A 20,007-nucleotide genomic window follows, 5' to 3' on the forward strand; every position below is an offset into this window, starting at 1 on the left:
TAGTCTTCTAACAAAAAAGTCCCCCACAAGAAGATATAGTTGGACTTCTATTTATATTTGGGAAGTTTCCAATGCTGTAGCTCCTGGGCCTTAAGGTAAAAAGGAAGCTTATTATTAAATCTGAATTTTGAATTAAAAAAAAATTATTATTACACATTATTTTGTGAAAGAGGACAAGGTAATCCCTTTTTTTTAAGAAAAGTATCTTGTCAATCCCAAAGCGATATCAAATGTTTGTGTGAATGTACTAGCCATAAGATTTAAGTTCCTCTCAAACACTCAGCAAGTCCACGAAACCAGCCCGGCCATAAGAAAATGGAGGGATGGTGGAAACCCAGGTAGGATATCTCAAGTCAGGATCCCTGGGTTTGCATAAATACATAAGTCAAACTGCAGTTGGTAAGTAGGGTGTAAGCACTAGGATGGTATTTCTTTACTGGCTGTATGCTGCGAGCCAGGGACTCGGAGAGGAATCTAACAAATCTCTCTAATAGCGGGGAGTGCGAGGCCTTAAAAGTCATGAAGGACAGATTTTGTTGTTCTGTTGCTTTTGCTGTTTTATCATTAGGTTATAGCAGGAGAGGGAGGTGGGCTTGGATGCACAACATAGATAGATGTTCTCCTCCTTGTAAAGCCAGCCTTGCTGCAGATATTGACAAAGACGCTGCTAGGATGCTAGTGAAAATGGGAAGGGCTGTGGGATAATTTATAGCTATGATAGCGGCCTTCCTTCATGGGCGCTTGCTAAGTATGAAGCACTGGGTTAGGAGCTTCGCACCCACTATCTCTTTTAATCCTCACAGCCATTCTATGCAGTAGGTGCTTTGATGGATGGGTGGACTGAGGCTCCTGGAGATATATTAACTAGCCCAACCTCACATGGCTAGTGAGCAGCAAAGAAAGACTCAAATTCAGTCTGCCTGTCTTCAACTTTTATCTTTTATTTACTTTTGTTTCTTCAGGTCATTTTACTACATTTCTTTTTTTAATTTTTAATTGGAGGATAATTGCTTTACAGCGCTGTGTTGGTTTCTGCCATACACAACAAAAATCAGTCATAACTATATATATATACAGAGAGAGAGAGAGGTCTCCTGCCTCTTGAGCCTGCCTCCCACCCCATCCTCATCCCACCCCTCTAGGTTGTGACAAATCACCAGGCTGGGCTTCCTGTGTTATATGGAAACTTCTACTAGCATATATATGAAATCTAGAAAAATGGTACTGATGAACCTATCCCAGGGAATGAATGGAGATGCAGATTCAGAGAATGGACTTTTGGATACAGAATGGGAGGGAGAGGGTGGAACAAATTAAGAAACTAGCATTGCCGTCTTTAAAAGTTTTAATCAGAGTGTTGATGCCATCTAGTAGGCATGACTCAGGGTTAGAAAGCCTGGAAATGACAGTCACCATCGTTACAATGTTCTTTTCTCTCTCTCACCCTGACAGGATCACAACCACAGCTGCGTGTATGATGGATCTACGAAGATATCCTCTGGATGAACAAAACTGCACCCTGGAGATTGAAAGTTGTGAGTTCACTTGGACAGTGGGACAAAAAAGAGGGATGTTTGCTTGACCTAATTAAGTGCAACCTTGTACTGAGTAATTGGCACCGTGATATTTTCAGCTACACTGCCCTGCCAACTTTTCAGAGGGTTCACAGTCTAGTAACATTTTCCTTTATATTGGCAGTTATCTTTTTGAATCATTAAGGAAAGTCCACTCCTTTTAGCTGGACAATTTATAAATTCATGCTTTCTCCTTCTCAGAATCAAGTTTCTTCCAAGACCTTCCAATGCCCAAGCTACATTAAGAGAGGGGAAATCTTTAGTTTGAAAAGACTTTGTGAGATTGTCTTTGGTTCTATAGTCTGTCTGCCTGAAGGACTGTAAATTGTTGTCTAGAAAAACACTATGGTAAAGGCTTTCTTCATGGAAGAATGAGATGATAAATGGTACTGTCCATTTCTCATCTTGTGGCTTGTAGTTTAGGTTTGTCCTCTTGGGCTGTTTTTCATTGATTAACAATTAGAATATTTTAGTCACTAAGATTTAATCTGATTGATTATCTTTGTTTCATTGTTTCTCAGTCATCAACATGCAGACATTTGATCCCATTTGTTGTGAATACACGGCTAAGGCCATTTCCTGGTTTTCAAGGGCAGAGAAAGTGCAGTAGGTAATTCAGAGCATTGTAGTACCACTTACTGTAATGTAAGAATAGACAGATATTTATTTAGATCATTTAAAATGCTTTCCAAATCTAAACTTCAAAATGGTAAAGAAAAATGGGAAAATTCCAGGTGATCCTCTAGTATTATTGAAAAATAACTGTATTCCCCATTGTCTGACTATTGAGTAATTACATTCATTTTCTAGTTTTACTGAATACAAACATATAACTAGATAAAGAGTGTTTATGTAGATATAGATTCAGATGTAAACATGGATCTATTACCCCTAGAATCTGGAATGAATAATATTCATCAGCTATTCTTTAATTAATATTCTAATTTTTAAATATATAAATATGTTGGCTGAAAGGTATTAATATATGAAAGTATTAATAGTGACTTTTGGTTTAAATGCCAATGACAAGCAAATTCAAACTATAGGAATGATATATAAACCCAGTCATTTGTTATTGGCTAATAATGTTTTACAAATAAGACAGAACTTTCGCTAAGCAAGTAACTCGTTAGCTCTTAGAACTGACATGGAAAGAGAAAGATGCTCATTTATATAGGTAGCCTTTTACCCTCAGTCTCCTTCCACTGATGGTGATTTTTTTACCTTTGCTTCTGCTGGACCACATTAGGATATGGCAATATGTTAAAATTCTAACGTCTCATGTTTACAGCATGCACTTAAAGAAGCAAAGAATTTTGACAAGTACTGGAATTGATTCTGTGGATAAATTGCAAGTGCTAAAGTTATCAACATTCTTTCCAAAAAAAGTTTATTTTATAATGCATATTGAGTCTTTCTATTATTAAAAGTTTACATTTTTCTTTAAGTAGGCAATGTCCTTTATTCCTACTTAGAAAATAGATTGCTTTTAGGACCATTTATCATATCATACAACAAGCCAAACCAAAACTATAAATGAAGCAGAATTAACCATAACTTCTGTGCGGCAAGGATTGGGGAGGCCCAAACAATCAGAGTCCAAAGTTATCATAAGATATGATGCCAGGCAACAAGTAGTGACCCAGGCATGTGATAATCATTGAGGCAACTCAGTAAGATGCAATCAGTTGTCTGGGTAGATGGGTGAGGCATGGTAACTGGGACCTGAAAATCGGTTAATATATAGGGTTATACAGAATTACCATCATCAAAAAAATCTACAAACAATAAATGCTAGAGAAGATGCAGATAAAAGGGAACCCTCCTACACTGTTGGTGGGAATGTAAAGTGATATAGCCATTTGGAGAACAGTATGAAGATCCCTTAAAAAACTCAAGAATAATCTACCATATGACCCAGCAACCCCACTCTTGGGCATATATACCTGAGAAAACCATAATCAAAAAGACACATGTACCCCAAAGTTCATAGCAACCCTATTTGCAATAGCCAGGACATGCAAGCAACCTAGATGCCTCTTGACAGATGAATGGATAGAGAAGGCGTAGTAGATACATACAATGGAATTACATACATATACACTCAGCCATAGAAAGAAAGAATCTGAGCCAGTTCTAGTGAGGTGGATGAAGCTAGAGCCTGTTATACAGGGTAAAGTAAGTCAGAAAAAGAAAAACAAATATGGATATTAACACATATATGTGAAATCTAAAAAAATTAGTATTGATGGACCTATTTACAGGGAAGGGATGGAGATGCAGGTGTAGAGAAGGGACTTGCGGACGCGGTGGGGAGGGAGAGCGTGTTAGCAGTGGAGAAAGTGGCATCAGCTTACACACACTGCCAGGCGGAAGAGGGGTGGCCTGTGAGAAGCCGCCGCGTAGCGCAGGGAGCCAGTCTAGTGCTGCGTGACGATGTGGAGGGATGGGGTGTGGGAAGGGGCCGGAGGCTGGGGGGTGGGCAGGTGCATATAATTAGGGCTCGTTTGCATTGCTGTATGGCAGAAACCCGGCTTCCCAGCTGGCGCTGGTGGTAAAGAACCCTCTGCCAATGCAGGGGACATAAGAGGCAGGTTCGATCCTTGGGTAGGGAAGATCCGGTACCCCACTCCAGTATTCTCGCCTGGAGAATCCCATGGACAGGGGAGCCTGGTGGGCTACAGTCTATAGGGTTCACAAAGAGTTGGACACGGCTGAAGCGACTTAGCAGGCATGATGGCAGAAACCACACAACTTTGTAAACACATTTTTAATATTTAAATTAAAAAATAGAAAAGAGAAAAACAGAAATAGAGTCACAGATGTTAAAAAAATAAAAAACTTAAGCTTACCAAGGGCAAAAGAGGGTTAGGGATAAATTGAAAGGCTGGGATTGACAGATGCAGACCACTATGTGTAAAATAGATAACTAGTAAGGACCTGTGGACAGCTCAAGGAGCCCTGCTCAGTGCTCTGTGATGACCTTTATGGAGACGGAATCTTAAAAAAAGAGCAGACACGTGTATGTGTATAACTGACTCACTTTGCTCTACAGCAGAAGCGAAGTCAGCATTGCGAATCAATTGTACTTCAGTAAAATTAAATACACACACATAGCACCGTGTGGGCAGAGTGCGCCCATCATAAAGTGATCCAAGGACCGTGTGGGCATACTGTGCCCATCATAAAGTGATCCAACAGCAGGTCATAGAACTCTAGTCCCTGAAGATGTTTATCTAAAGCAAAGAAGTAATTCAGTCAGTAAGAATTTGTGTCATGAGGGGATCTATGGAGTCAGGAACTTGGGAGAAAGGGCAAAAAACAGAGAACTGCATTCTATTTGCCAGGCAAAAGCTAGGTGTTAATCTAACACCTCCATGGCAGAAGATAGACCTATTATCTTAATGAATAAAGGTCTATCTCTAACAATATTTGAGAGATAACAGATAACTTCCCCAGGGCCATAAGGCAAGAATAGTGGTGAAATGGAAATTCAAACCCAGGTAATCTATTCTCTATAATAGAATCCTGCAATTAACAGCTGAGCAAGGAAGCAGAACATCAATGATTAGAAGTATAGCACCAGTCAGAACCACTCTCAGTTAGACTGAGGGTGCTAAATCAACCAAAGACGGGTCAAAATTATCCCTGATAAAAGTTAAAGTCGATTCCAGAAGCTGAAACAGAATTTAGCTCTTTGGTCAAGGGTCAAGTGATTGCAACTGTGGAGAAAGCATAGTCTGTGGATTCAGGAAACCAAGTACTCCTGATTCCATTGGTGTTATCCCCCAAAAAAACCAAAAGCCTCAAATGACAACATTGCTTAGCTCCAATACTTTCCTTGAAATGTATCTCTTCTTAGCAATAGATAAACCAATATAAAGAGATCTTAAGAGGAATAACTCCCAGTGACAAGGTACCATGTGGCAATAATACAGAGTCCAGATGAGCCTCGCTTGTTCCTGCCGTCAGCATGTAGTCAATGTATACTGAGCGCTAATAGATGCTGAATCCATCATCTGGTTTTCAGCTCTTCAGGAAGAAATAGGTGCTGCATTATTTACTGAAACAGATCTCCCTGAATTGTCATTTTATGAAGACCATAACAGAACTTTATTCATATTTTTAAAATGTAACATTGTGTTTACTTAAGTCATTAATTAGTATCAATGATAATGATTCCTTATATTCTTAGATATCCAATACATTATTCATGTCTCCTTTGACTGATATATGGGAAAAATCAGAGGGACAAGTTTTTATGTAGTGACTTATAGGAAAAATAGATTACTCATTAAGATAATAGGTGAAAGTTAAATGGAGGCATTGTTGCTTCACTGTTTATTTTTCCTGATGGTTTGTTAGGCTTCTTTACTGTTTCTTTTTTTTTTTTTTAACAACTTAATGTCTTCATGTGAAGTTGAGGGTATAATGAGTGTGAATTTCAGTATCTTTACTGGATATATCAATACCTTAATTGGAAGTTCAGCTCATCATAATTTATGTGGCCTCTTGTACTTAATTTTTCATATGGGTTAGTGCATCATGAAGATAAGCAAAGAATTAATAATTCCTTCTTAGAAGTCACAAGTGATTTGTTTTGCTTATTAAGTCTACTGCTAGAAAATTGGGATACTTGTTATTGGTCCCTAAATATCTTTCCTTGAATATTAAAATCTATTTATTTTATGTTAGCTTCTTTGACAAATCATTTTCTGTTATCTTTAGTCTTCTTCACTTCCCAATGTGTTCCATTTATTCATTCACTCACTGCATTACAAAAGGTGTGATCAAGACTACTAACACAGATGAACCATTCAGTCTGAAGCTTCTACTTGCCAAAATAAATCACTGCAGATGGTGACTGCATTTGTGAAATTAAAAGATGCTGCTTACTCCTTGGAAGAAAAGCTATGACAAATCTAGATAGCATATTAAAAAGCAGAGACATCACTTTGCCAACAAAGGTTCAAATAGTCAAAGCTATGGTTTTTCCAGTAGTCACGTATGGATGTGAGAGTTGGACTAAAAAGAAAGCTGAGCACCAAGAATTGATGCTTTCAAGCTGTGGTGCTAGAGAAGACTCTTGAGAGTCCCTTGGACTGCAAGATCACACCAGCCAATCCTAAAGGAAATCAACCCTGAATATTCACTGGAAGGACTGATGGTGAAGCTGAAGCTCCAACTTTGGCCACCTGATGCGCAGAGTTGACTCAATGGAAAAGACCCTGGTGCTGGGAAAGATTGGGGGTAAGAGAAGTGGGTGATTATCATCTCATGTACATTAATTTGAGCAATCTCCAGGAGATAGTGAAGGGCAGGGAAACCTGATGTGCTGGAGTCCATGGGGTTGCAAAAAGTCAGACACGACTTAGCAACTGAGCAACAAAAATGCTGCTTGCTTCTGATGTTTCAGGGGCCTAAGCCAGAAGAAGCCCAGACTTTAGGACAAAGAGACGAATAACCTAGCTGTCGATCTTGTGTTCTCTAGTTTATGGCCTTGTAGTCCTGACTGAGCTTTAAAGTGATAACAAATGAAAGGGTCTAGTGTCCCTTGGGGAACATGAATGATAAAATAGACATTTCACCAATGTAGGACTGAATTAATCATACTTTTATGACCAACAGAGTAGAAATTTTACCTACGTTACAACATTTACTAGTTTGTATTTTCTTCCATTACAATCGCAAAGATGAGGAAATGTTTTCCTTGGTTAGGTCCTTTGAGGCAAATTAAAGATGTTTTGTTTTTCTTTAATGTCATCTAATTGAGTAAAATTAGGAAAGCCATAAAGCCTTGTTAAATTTAAATTTTATTTGAACTTGGAGCACATTAATGAGCTCATAGCCCTGGGATGCTACAAAATGAGTTAATGGCACATGGAGAAAATAAAAGAATTTAGTATTAGGAGGATTTGGAATTTGGAATCAATAAAGCTACCACATGAAGGCTTGAAGCCAGATGGAAACATAGAAGGGCTTCGGGAGAACAGTCACGAAGGGTCTAATGCCTTTTGCAATGTATTTCTGGCAACAACTGTGGAAGAAAATCAGCCCTAACCCTACCCTCTGTCAGCAGATGGTGCCAGCTCTCACTACCTGCCCTCCCACCCAAACAGAAGCCGTTTGGGGTCTGAAATCTCTCCGCAGACTGACCCCTTTCTCTAAATGTCCTTATATATAACCTCACCACTCTAAGTTAGGCCCCTGTATTTAGAGGAAGAGGTGTTCCTCTTTTACAGACGGATCCTGGCCCCTGTGCTTTGGACTTTGATTTCTTCCTTCCTTCTCTGGTAGGTGACTTTCCACAGTTAATACACACCTCCACCCCTGACGCTTCAGATCCTCATCTCACCCTGTCTGCCACCTCTTTGTTCAGCTTAAAACACAAGCTGAAAACTCACAAAACATGCTACCCCACCTTCCCGCTCCCCTTAAACTTTTCCCAATCTCCTACTTCCTTTTTCTCAAAACTACTTGAAAGAATGGTCTTATCTCTGTTAAGATGATAGGTCCTTTATTGTGCCCATCTTTGCATGAAATGTTCCCTTGGTATCTCAAATTTTCTTGAAGAGACCTCTAGTCTTTCGCATTCTATTGTTTTCCTCTATTTCTTTGCAATGATCACTGAGGAAGGCTTTCTTATCTCTCCTTGCTATTCTTTGGAAGTCTGCATTCAAGTGGGTATATCTTTTCTTTTCTCCTTTGGTTTTTCCCCTGAACTTTAGACTGAGACTTTCAATTGTAAACTTGATTATTTCCACCTAGAAGTCTATTTAGAATGTCTAAAAACTTCTCCGGGCTTTACCTGATGCCGTCCTCAATTCAGTGGATGGCAAGTCCATGCTTCCATTTTCTTAGAATTTTGATTCAGAGAAGATCATTTACTTATAAGGGTAGATCTTTACTGTCTAAGAAAGAACATTCCACAAAAAGATGCTTCTCGTGTGAATTCTCTGGGGCCGATATGTAAGTCTCAGAGCTGGTGTTCGTGTTATCTTTGTCATGTTTAACCTTCTGTGTGCATTCATGCCCCCAGTGTACTCAGCATACTGCTCACCCTGGCCCAGGTGGACTGCTTTCTTCATGGTCTAAATTTTGGCAAGTGCGTGTAGTATCTCAGACGTCGTGTCTCAGCACTCTTTTGCTTTATATCCTAGCACTTCTAGTCTTAGTAGTAGGAATCATTATAGTATTCAGTTATTATCCTTTGATTATTATTATAGTTCAGCCCCAAGTGGAACAAAATATGGAATTTTAAATAGTGTATATGCACAAGATTCACTTCAAATGGGAGAAGCCGAGGGTGGGATATTCTGAGAGAACAGCATTGAAACAAGTATACTATCAAGGGTGAAACAGATCACCAGCCCAGGCTGGATGCATGAGACACATGCTCGGGGCTGGTGCACTGGGAAGACCCAGAGGGATGGGATGGGGAGGGAAGCGGGAGGGGGGATCGGGATGCGGAACACATGTAAATCCATGGCTGATTCATGCCAATGTGTGGCAAAAACCACTACAATACTGTAAAGTAATTAGCCTCCAACTAATAAAAATAAATGGAAAAAATAATAATAAAATAATTACCAAAAAAAAGAAGAGTAACTATGACCAGGTATCACAGTAGCAGAAGGATACTTCTTCCTAAACTTCACGTGACCTAGGAAGAAAATTTAATTTTATTATAACCCTACACACTGTTTAGGAAACTGGAAATTTACCAAACTCGGGCTGACCCTTCGGCTGTGCTGTTAAAGTTTTGAAGTAAATAATCAGTAGGACAACTGGAGTGTTATTTTACATTTCTTTGGGAGACATTTCCTGAAACTTCCCCTCTACAGTCAGATGACAATTATGCAAAGTACCTTCCCTCTAAAACCAACGTACTGTTTGGCATATACACCATGTAAAAACTCAAAGAGGAAGAGAAAAAATTATGGCAGCGCCAGTGAGAATAGGATATGAAATGTAAGCAAACCTGTGTAACTCAGTAAGTGGACAGCACGCGAATGCAGATGACCTCAGAACGCATCGCCGTGGCAGTCAGGATGAAGGAATTGATGAAGGGGTGACACTGAGGACCTAGATAATGGCTGATACTTTGAAATGAATGATTCACAAAGAGCTATTACTGATCCCTAATGAAGAGGCTGTGTTACCTAAAATGAGAACTCTGCAAGGAAAACACCTTTTGGAGCTGTAAAAATATGCCTAATTGACTAAAGATGTACTTTTTTTATTGACACTAATTATGTAGAAAGGCACCCTCATCACACCATCAAGGAAGACACAAAAAGGTAGGTCTTAAATTAAGGTCATGGTGAGGATCAACGTGCAAGTCCTTATACCTCCTTTTCCTGAAATGAAGTTAGAGCTTCAGCACATCATGGAAGACAATCAGTTATGACCCCGAATCATCAGAAAAGAATAAATGACTTTAGAACTCTCTACTGGGAAAGGTTTGCATCAAAATAACTAAAACAAAGTCTAGCGAACATGGGTTCCTCAGAATGACTGGTTAACTCTCAGATCTCTAGATAGTGAAGGCATAACTATATGCTCCTTCCATGAAAACCTCTAGTCTGCAGAAATGAAAATCAAATAGAATAGTTTTCATCATTTTTCCTTCATTAAAATTAAACCCTAAGTAAAAAAAAATCTTCAACAAATTTTATTTTTAATGTGGGCTTAAAAGAAGTGATGACCTATTACATCTGGGGATCTTCCATATGTTAAAGAGTCAGCCGGAATGTTACATGCCCAGGGTGACTACCAGCAACTCAGCTGTTCAGATTCCAGTGATGGGAATTATTCAGGTCATCTGAAATGACTTTTCTGCCTCAGTTAATTTCAAACTTAAAACTCTTGAATTAAGTGCTGAGCAACCACTGTCACAATGCCTCATTATTTAAATTTCAGTAGGAAGCAAACGAACTGGGAAAGAAGGTTGAGGAGGAAAACAGCTGAGACAGGGAGGTTAGTTTTTCTTTTTGTTTTTTAATTTTTATGGGCATACAGTCGCTGTAACATTGTGTTAATCTCTGCCGCACAGCGAAGCGATACAGGTGCCTCTCCTGTTTCTTGAATCCCCTTCCGATTAGATCGTCACAGGGCACTGAGTACAGAGCCCTACGCTGAGCAGAGGGTTTCCATCAGCTGAACAGGTTACAGAGGCTGTTTACCCGCTGAGTTGTTTCTCACTCTTTTGTGACCCCGTGGACTGTAACCTGTGATGCTCCTCTGTCCATGGGATTTCCCAAGTAAGGATACTACACTGGGTTGCCATTTCCTTCTCCAGGGGATCTTCTCGACCCAGGAATTGAGCCTGTCTCCTGCGTTGGCAGGAGGATTCTTTACCAACGAGCTGCCTGGGAAGCCCATTTTATACATAGCTGTGTGTATATAGGGCTTCCCAGGTGGCATTAGCGGTGAAGAACCACCCCCTGCCAATGCAGGAGATGCCAGAGACTCAGGTTCAATCCCTGGGTCTGGAAGATCCCCTGAAGGAGGGCATGGCAACCCACTCCAGTATTCTTGCCTGGAGAATCCCACAGACAGAGGAGCCTGGAGGGCTACAGTCCATAGGTCGCAAAGAGTCGGACACGATTGAAGTGACTTAGCACACACGCGATGTGTATATATGTCACTCCCAATTTCCCGATTAGTCCGCCTCCCCTGCCTCTCTGGGTATCCATAGTTTGCTCTCTATACTGAATTCTCTGTTTCTGCTTTGCAAATACGTTCATGTGTACCCTTTCTCCAGATCCCACATATAAGCAATATTATATGATATTTGTTTTTCGCTTTCTGACTTATTTCACTGTATGACAGTCTCTAGGTCCATTTATGTCTTTGCAAATGGCACAATTTCATTCCCTTTTATGACTGTAATATTCCATTGTATATATGCACCACATCTTTTTTTTTTAATTTACTGCAGATTCCTACTGCTCAAAGTGTGGTCCGTAGGCCAGTAGCTCTAGCCTTACCTGGGAACATGTTAGAAATGCAGACCCTCAGGCCTCGGCCCAAGCTCATTAAACCAGAATGCATCTTAACAAGATCCCCGTAAAGGCATGGCCATTTGACAAGCTCCTCAGGAGCATATCAGACAGCAGATGGGTCTCCACTCTGATAGTTTTTAAGGTAAGAGCAGGCAGCCTTTTGGCTCCACTCAGTGAGATGGCTTGTCTGAACTGTAGGTTCACATACTCTCAGTACTTGGGAACACAGACTATTTGGAATCAATGCAGTCATCTAGATAGCGCTCTGGGACAAATGCGCTTGTTCACACAATCAAATGAGGACAGTCAGCGCCTGTGAGACGGGTGTGGGAGAGGAAGATGAACACCGAACTTGTTATTTCATTTTTTAAGTTTGAAAGAAATAGACCTTGCTCAATTTTGGTTTGTTAAAACCGTTCCTGTAAAAATCACCATATGATATTGCTTATCATGTAAAATCTAAAAAAATACAACAAACTAGTGAATAATTCAAAAAAGAAGCAGCCTCACAGATACGGAGAACAAACTAGCGGCCACCAGTGGGAGAGAACAGGAAGAGGGGCAATGTAGGGGGGGCAGGGAGGGTCACCATGAGGCTACCTGAAATCATGTGTGCGAAACTTTGAAAATTTTAAAGCACTGCAGAATTTTAAAAAACCTTTCACCTGATTAAAAGGATAAAATAAAGGACAAAACTAAAACTATTTCTGTATAACCTGTTGCTATGTTTCATTCAAGAGTAAATTGTGAAGTGTTGCAGCTTATCTTTTGACATGATTGATAATGTTATGAAAACAGCTGATGCCCATGCATCTCTTTCCCAAGTAGACAGTTCCATTTACCACAGCATCATAATACAAATTAAAGCTTCAGTGAGTGCATTCGTATCAACGTGTGGTATATATATATCAGGGCTTTTAAAATAGAGTAGCGTCTTGCAATAGATTGTTATTACATGGATTTCAAAATCTGATGGAAGCACTTAATTCCAGCGAAAGGCACGGTCTACTGGTCTACCTATTTATTTTAAGGCACGTACTTTGAAAGAAAAATATTGGAGTCTTATGCCTGAGGGAATAAAGGAAAGAAAAGTTTAAATTGTTTCCTTTGATCATTTCAGTGATTTTTTTTCTTTGAAAGAAATTGTGCTATTTTCTGTTCTTTCCTGTACTTTCTTCTTTCATTTCTATGTTTCCATTCTGTTTCCCATTTAGACTGGGTCTACTAGAAGCAATGGTAAAAGAAAAAGAGAAAAGCAAATATGTAAAGCATGACAACTTTAAAGCAGTGACTGTTATACTTGGGGAAAATTAAAATCACCTGGGGAGTTTAAAAAGTGCTGGCAGAAGGGCTTACCTTCTATAAATTCTGATGTTATCGGTCTGGGGTGGGGTCATAGTAGCAGTAGTTTTAAAAAACCTCCCTTATAAAATCTTTGATCTTAAGAATAGAGCGATTTAAACGTGGATATTGACACTGAAGTGTAGTCAGTCAAGCCTAACAGGATTTTGGGAAGAGTATCTGTAGCCATTTGGAAGAGAGAGGATCTGACTATTGTATGATCTATTGCAATTGTAGAAGTGACCTGGTAAAATAAGAGTTGTTCTTAAATTATGTATCAGCATTCCATTTCATTGGCAGGAATCTCAGAAAATAGATGCTCACGAGGAACTGAGTTTAGACTGATTCAGTAGAGAGGGGAAGGACCAGTTAAAGCCTGCTTTGTTCTCAGGTGACTGCTTTGCATTCAGATATGGCATATTCCTGCCACCCAACTCCCACATTTTGGAAGTTAGAAGAAGAACACAAAAATTGCTATTTCATTTTTCTGTTCTGAGGACACTATGGGGTGAGGTTGGGGGTGGGGAGCTGGTAAATCTTAGAGGTTCAAGTCAGATTGCTTGAGTTTAAATTCCTTTTGGACCACTGCAGTTTGTGACCTGGGCGAGTAACTGCCATGGTCCTTTGATTTCCTTCTCTATAAAATGGAGTAAAGCAACAGGGTTTTGGTGAATATTCTATAGGAAATTTCTGTTAAGTGCCTGATCCATAATATATAGTCAGTAAATATCAGCAGTCATTATTATCAAGTTTGGATCCTAAGTGAACCAAAGCCTTTGGTTTAGCATGGGTGTTCAGTTCTAGAAGATCAAAGTTCCATTCAAAATTGTCTCTTTAAATGTTTGATTAATACCTAAAGCCTTTAGACAAAACAATGCACTGTATTTTTACTTCCTCTAAGGAAGTTGGCAGCAAATAGTCATCCATCAGAGCATCAGGAAGAAACTTATGGAAATCTAATTGTAAATCTGAGATCTCTTCATCTATCTACATAACCACTTAGCTATGCAAGGAAAATAAATGGTCTATAGGGTAGAAGTGAACAGCTATAAGGCTAACTTCATAAACAAGTTGATTGTGAAACCAATTTTCATAAAAGGAAGTCCACTTCCCACCCTTTTTATTTTCTAACTTTTAAAGATCAGAGAGTTTTCAGAAAGACTGCTTTTCCACAGTTTCAGAAAAACAGCCTGGAAAAGGGAATAAATTAATTCAGGAAAGATTCCCTTCTTCCTACACCCACCACTCTGCAGATCAAAAAAGCTACGGGCACTAAAATTCATTAACATTTCTATGAACATAAATGTGAAATATTCATTTTCATTAAGTAGTCTACTGAATATAGCAAAATCAAATTTATCTAAGGAGATATCCAATGCTGCTAATTTCCTTGACAATGGGGACATAAAGCAAGGGAAGCCATGAATCATTCATGAAGTTCAATTTACTTCTGTTATTTTGGGTGTTTAGCATCCATGAATAGAAAGTGTGCAGCATGTTGTAGATGCTATTTTTAAGTTATTTCAGATCAGAATTAATGATTTGGCAGGCAGCAATAAAGTAAGAATGATTCAAAGACTTTGCTTGTAATTGTCTTATATTGCATATTTTCTTGCAAGTATATGTTCATGTATTCATAACTTTTTTATTGGTCCAATGTCCTTGATAAATCAGAATCACTTTATAACCAGTCCTTTGGGCAAGCACATAAAGTAATTTATTGGTAATGTTAGTAAATTAAAGAAACTCATAGAGTTCTGGATTTTAGGGGTGAAAGAGATCCTGAAGGTTATGTAATTAACAGCCCTCTGCATTAAGACTGGTAGGTGGCCATTTACAATTACTTGGAGTGTCCCTGTAGGAGGGGAAATCTTTCTTAGGGAGGGACTATTTCCGTGAACAGGCCCTCCTGCTCATCGGGTAGGATTTCTCTTGGCTCCACATCTGCCTTCTGGCCTCTTCTGTTCCCTGTCAGCTTGGTCGCTGCTGTGTTACCAGAACTTACTCGTTTGCATACAGATCAGCTTGTGGTCGCCACTTAAAGCGTGCTATTTGAATTGAGTGGGTCCAAGTCCAGCACTCTGGGTGTGGCGATCCGTTTTATTTGTCAGCTTGGCTGGGCCACAGCATGCCCTGATGTTGGCCAGGCATTGTGCTGTGTGTTCCTGTGAGGGTGATTTTGGATGAGATTAGCATTTAAGTAGGTATTCTGAGTAGCTCACCCCCCTAATGTGGGTGGGCCTCACCCAGCCAGCCAAATGCCTGAGTTAAAAGGAAAAGACTGACCCACTACCAAGTGAGAGAGACTTCCTCATGCCTGTCTGTCTTTGCATTGGGACTGCAGTTCTTTCCTGCTTTCAGACTCAGATTGAAGCATCCACTCCTCCTGAGTCTCAAGGCTACTGGCCTTCAAACCTGAACTGTCTCAGCTCTTTAGTTTGCTGACTCATCCTGCAGATTTATGGCTTATCAGCTTCCATCATCATACGAGCCAATTCTTATAATATATCTTGTTTTCTCCATATATCCCATCAGTTCCTTTTCTCTGGAGAATCCTGACTAACACTGGAAAACACCAAACATAAGATTTCTCTTTTATGATAGCATTTAAAACATTCAGAAATGGTTATTATGCCTCCCTAAAATTTTCTTCCCAGATATCTTGGTCTCCTTCTCTGAAGCATATTATCTTTATATGGCATTACATGTGGGTTTGATCCCTGGATTGGGAAGATTCCCTTGGAGAATCTTCCCTGGAGATCCCCATGGACAGAGGAGAGAGTCGGACAAGCATTAGCATGCACGCACACAGGAAAGGACACGGTTCTCCACGTGCGACTTTACAAGGGCAGACGTCTGTAGAACGGCTCCTGCCTCATGTCTGGACACTATACTTACTTTATTTTCAGGTGATAAGGTAACACATTATATAAATAAAAATTAGCATTTCAACTCTGAAAATAATACATTGTTTTTCAGGGAGTTTTCTATAGTTAAGTTAGACCTGTTTTCATTCTGATCCCAATGAAAGGCAATGCCAAAGAATGCTCAAACTACCGCACAATTGCACTCATCTCACACACTAGCAAAGTAATGCTCAAAATTCTCCAAGCCAGGCTTCAACAGTACGTGAACTGTGAACTTCCAGGTGTTCGAGCTGGATTTAGAAAAGGCAGAGGAACCAGAGATCAAATTGCCAACATCCACTGGATCATCGAAAAAACAACAGAGTTCCAGAAAAATGTCTACTTTTGCTTTATTGACTATGCCAAATCCTTTGATTGTGTGGACCACAACAAACTGTGGAAAATTCTTAAAGAGATGGGAATACCAACCACCTGACCTGCCTCCTGAGAAATCTGTATGCAGGTCAGGAAGCAATAGTTAGAACTGGACATGGAACAACAGACTGGTTCCAAATTGAGAAAGGAGTATGTCAAGGCTGTATATTGTCACCCTGCTTATTTAACTTATATGCAGAGTACATCATGAGAAACGCTGGGCTGGAAGAAGCACAAGCTGGAATCAAGATTGCCGGGAGAAATATCAATAACCTCAGATGTGCAGATGACACCACCTTTATGGCAGAAAGTGAACTAAACTTTCTTGATGAAAGTGAAAGAGGAGAGTGAAAAAGTTGGCTTAAAGCTCAATATTCAGAAAACTAAGATCATGGCGTCTGGTCCCATCACTTCATGGCAAATTGATGAGATAACAGTGGAAACAGTGACAGATTTCATTTTTTTGGGCTCCAAAATCACTTCAGATGGTGACTACAGCCATGAAATTAAAAGACGTTTACTCCTTGGAAGAAAAGTTATGACCAACCTAGACAGCATATTAAAAAGCAGAGACATTGCTTTGCCAACAAAAGTCTGTCTAGTTGAAGCTTTGACTTTTCAGTAGTCATGTATGGATGTGAGAGTTGGACTATAAAGAAAGCTGAGCGCCGAAGAACTGATGCTTTTAAACTGTGGTGTAGGAGAAGACTCTTGGACTGTAGTCCCTTGGACTGCAAGGAGATCCAACCAGTCCATCTTAAAGGAGATCAGTCCTGGGTGTTCATTGGAAGAAGTGATGTTGAAGCTGAAACTCCAATACTTTGGCCACCTGATGCGAAGAGCTGACTCATTGGAGAAGACCCAATGCTGGGAGGGATTGGGGGCAGGAGGAGAAGGGGACAACAGAGGATGAGATGGTTGGACGGCATCACCAACTCGATGGGCATGAGTTTGAGTAAGCTCTGGGAGTTGGTGATAGACAGGGAGGCCTGGCGTGCTGCAGTCTATGGGGTCACAAAGAGTTGAACACGACTGATTGACTGAACTGAGAAGTTCAGCGTGGAACTGAAATTTGAACTGAAAACTGAACTGAAAGTTCAGGGTAGAGGTCCTATTTGGAAATGTAAATTTATAATTCATGAGCTTCTAGATGTATTTAAAGCCATGCATCTAGATGTTATCACCAAGGTAATTAGTGTAGCTAGAGAAGAGATCCAAGTGCTGACCCTTGGCCAAATTAATACTTAGAGATTAGAAAAATGATAGAAACACAGGTATGGCAATTACTATGTGCAAATGCATTGCATGTAATAATTCATTTATTCTCAACCATGACTCCTTCATTAGCTACTATTATTGTACCCATTTTACCATGAGGAAACTAAATCCAGTGGCATTGCCTAATTTGTCTGTGTTCACATCTAGTAAGCGGGAGAATCACATCACTAAAGGAGACTAAGGGGGTGATCAATGAGGCAGGAGGAAGCCTAAGAGAGAAGAGTGTTCAGGAATCGAAGTAAAAAGTATTCTAGAAAAAAAGAGGTGATCATCAGAGTCAAATACACATGATAAAACAAGTTAGCTAAGAACTGAGAATGGACTATTGTGTTTGGCATCATGAAGGGCTGGGAGTGATAATCTAAATGCAGTAGATGTAAAGAAGGATAGGAGAAGAGAACGTGGCCTTTCATGTAAAGTGCTTGGTACAGGGTTTAGCATAGTTTTACTACTCAATAAAGAGTAGTCACAACCATCATCAAAGTACAGAGCCACCAGCTATTTGCTCTCAGAGAATTCCGAACTGCTCCAACTTTTGTACCAGTTGTAAATACTCTTTTCTTCAGTTTTGTCACATTTGTCATCACTCTGTTATCATTGCTGTTGTCAAAGTCATCATCACTTTCCCTTCTTCATTTCCAACCATTTTCTCCCACCTCTTGGTTTCCACCTTAAAAGCTGATTTTGTACATCACCAGCCAATCAAAGCTCTCTCCCCCTCTCCTCTTGAGCTGATTGACGACAGACTGCTAGGAACAACTGCGTGTCCCACTCCTGTTGGCTCTATCTGTCTCTTTCTAGGTTCTTAGAGGTTTCTGATTCTTTCATCATATCCAAGTGTTTATTGCTCACATACCATTCCTGACACTGTCAGTACTTCCAGAATGGCAAGAAGACTATATCATAGTCCCCCAAGGCTCATTCCTAAAGTAGCATTTGTATAAATGCATGAATGCCATTCTCGGGAGTTTTAGATTATTAATAGAAACTAGATCATTCACCAGCAACATTCTGTTGCTATTCTAACTTAGCATCAAAGTCCAATGCATTTTTTGTCAGATTCATAGTCCAATGACTCAATTCCTTTTAGATTAAGTTGGGATCCCTTGAAAACACTCTGTGGGCACCTCTCTCTCTGACATTGGCGGTTTAAACACAGCTACTGATTTCAGCATACTCCTGTGCCCCTCATTACTAAACAGAACATTTTTTAACATTCTTTTGTGTGAACTATGGAGCACCATACAGATGATTTATCACCCTGCTTTACAGACAAGGAAGTGATGTGGCAAAGAATTTGACCCACAGTTCCTCTCCCTAATACTCAGGAAGGAAATCTCCATTATCTGTTGCTTTTGAAAAACTGTGGCCCCCGTACAGCTATAGGTAGAGTCTCCATTTCCTTAAGAGAATAAAGGGGTGGCCCAACCACTGGTAAACTTTCCAAAAATGTCTTTTTGTTGGTTTAACAGTCTTTACCTGAATGTTTGAGGAATCAAGCAGAACATCAAAAAAACTAGGTTAATAATTCAAATGTTTATTCACCCACACACTCTCATCAACTATCCCAGGCAGAACAAAGTCTCTCTCCAGATGTCCCTTACAATAGATTATAGAAGGATGAAGAAAAAAATCAAAACAAAGTCACTGATATAAAATATAATGCAGGAGTATGATATGCTGTGACAAGTATGCTGAAGAAGAAAAAGATGGGGTGGAGGGACGGAGAGGCATGTGAGAGAGGCAGACACATACACGTGCTATTTGTGGATCAGGAGTTATGCAAATCCAATAATGTCAGCACAAGGAAAGTAAACCAGAGTGTATCTACATTTCATAGGCACAGGTGTTGAAAGATTTGTTCAGTGCCAACAGACACTCAGCCATTACCAACCATGGGCTTCTGTCTCCCCCTGGCTCTTGTCCATTGCCCTGTCTTGCCTCATTGCAATGAATTAACAGGGTACACTTTTAATAATATGCAAAGTACATCATGAGAAATGCTGGGCTGGAAGAAGCACAAACTGGAATCAAGATCACCAGGAGAAATATCAATAATCTCAGATATGCAGGCACCACCACCCTTATGGCAGAAAGTGAGGAGGAACTAAAAAGCCTCTTGATGAAAGTGAAAGAGGAGAGTGAAAAAATTGGCTTAAAGTTCAACATTCAGAAAACTAAGATCATGGCATCTGGTCCCATCACTTCATGGGAAATAGATGGGGAAACAGTGGAAACAGTGACACACTTTATTTTTTTGGGAGGGGGGGGCTCCAAAATCACTGCAGATGGTGATTGCAGCCATGGAATTAAAAGACATTTACTCCTTGGAAGGAAAGTTATGACCAACCTAGACAGCATATTAAAAAGCAGAGACATTACTTTGCCAACAAAGGTCCGTCTAGTCAAGGCTATGGTTTTTCCAGTGATCATGTATCCATGTGATCATGTGACATGATCCAGTGATCATGTATGGATGTGAGAGTTGGATGTGAAGAAAGCTGAGCACGGAAGAATTGATGCTTT

At 39.9% G+C, this 20,007-nt stretch overlaps 1 protein-coding gene across 4 annotated transcripts in view; it reads left to right on the top strand.

Annotated features, from left to right (window-relative positions):
- GABRB1 (gamma-aminobutyric acid type A receptor subunit beta1) overlaps positions 1-20,007 on the top strand; it is a 400,975-nt gene that overhangs the window by 299,182 nt on the left and 81,786 nt on the right. For all 4 annotated transcript variants that reach the window (XM_065907309.1, XM_065907310.1, XM_065907311.1 and 1 more), the window contains one exon: positions 1,453-1,535. In XM_065907309.1, coding sequence (XP_065763381.1) covers positions 1,453-1,535 — 83 coding nt within the window. The remainder of the gene's footprint in view (positions 1-1,452; positions 1,536-20,007) is intronic.

The sequence above is a fragment of the Muntiacus reevesi genome, chromosome 16, assembly GCF_963930625.1.
Source record: "Muntiacus reevesi chromosome 16, mMunRee1.1, whole genome shotgun sequence".
NCBI classification, from domain to species: domain Eukaryota; kingdom Metazoa; phylum Chordata; class Mammalia; order Artiodactyla; family Cervidae; genus Muntiacus; species Muntiacus reevesi.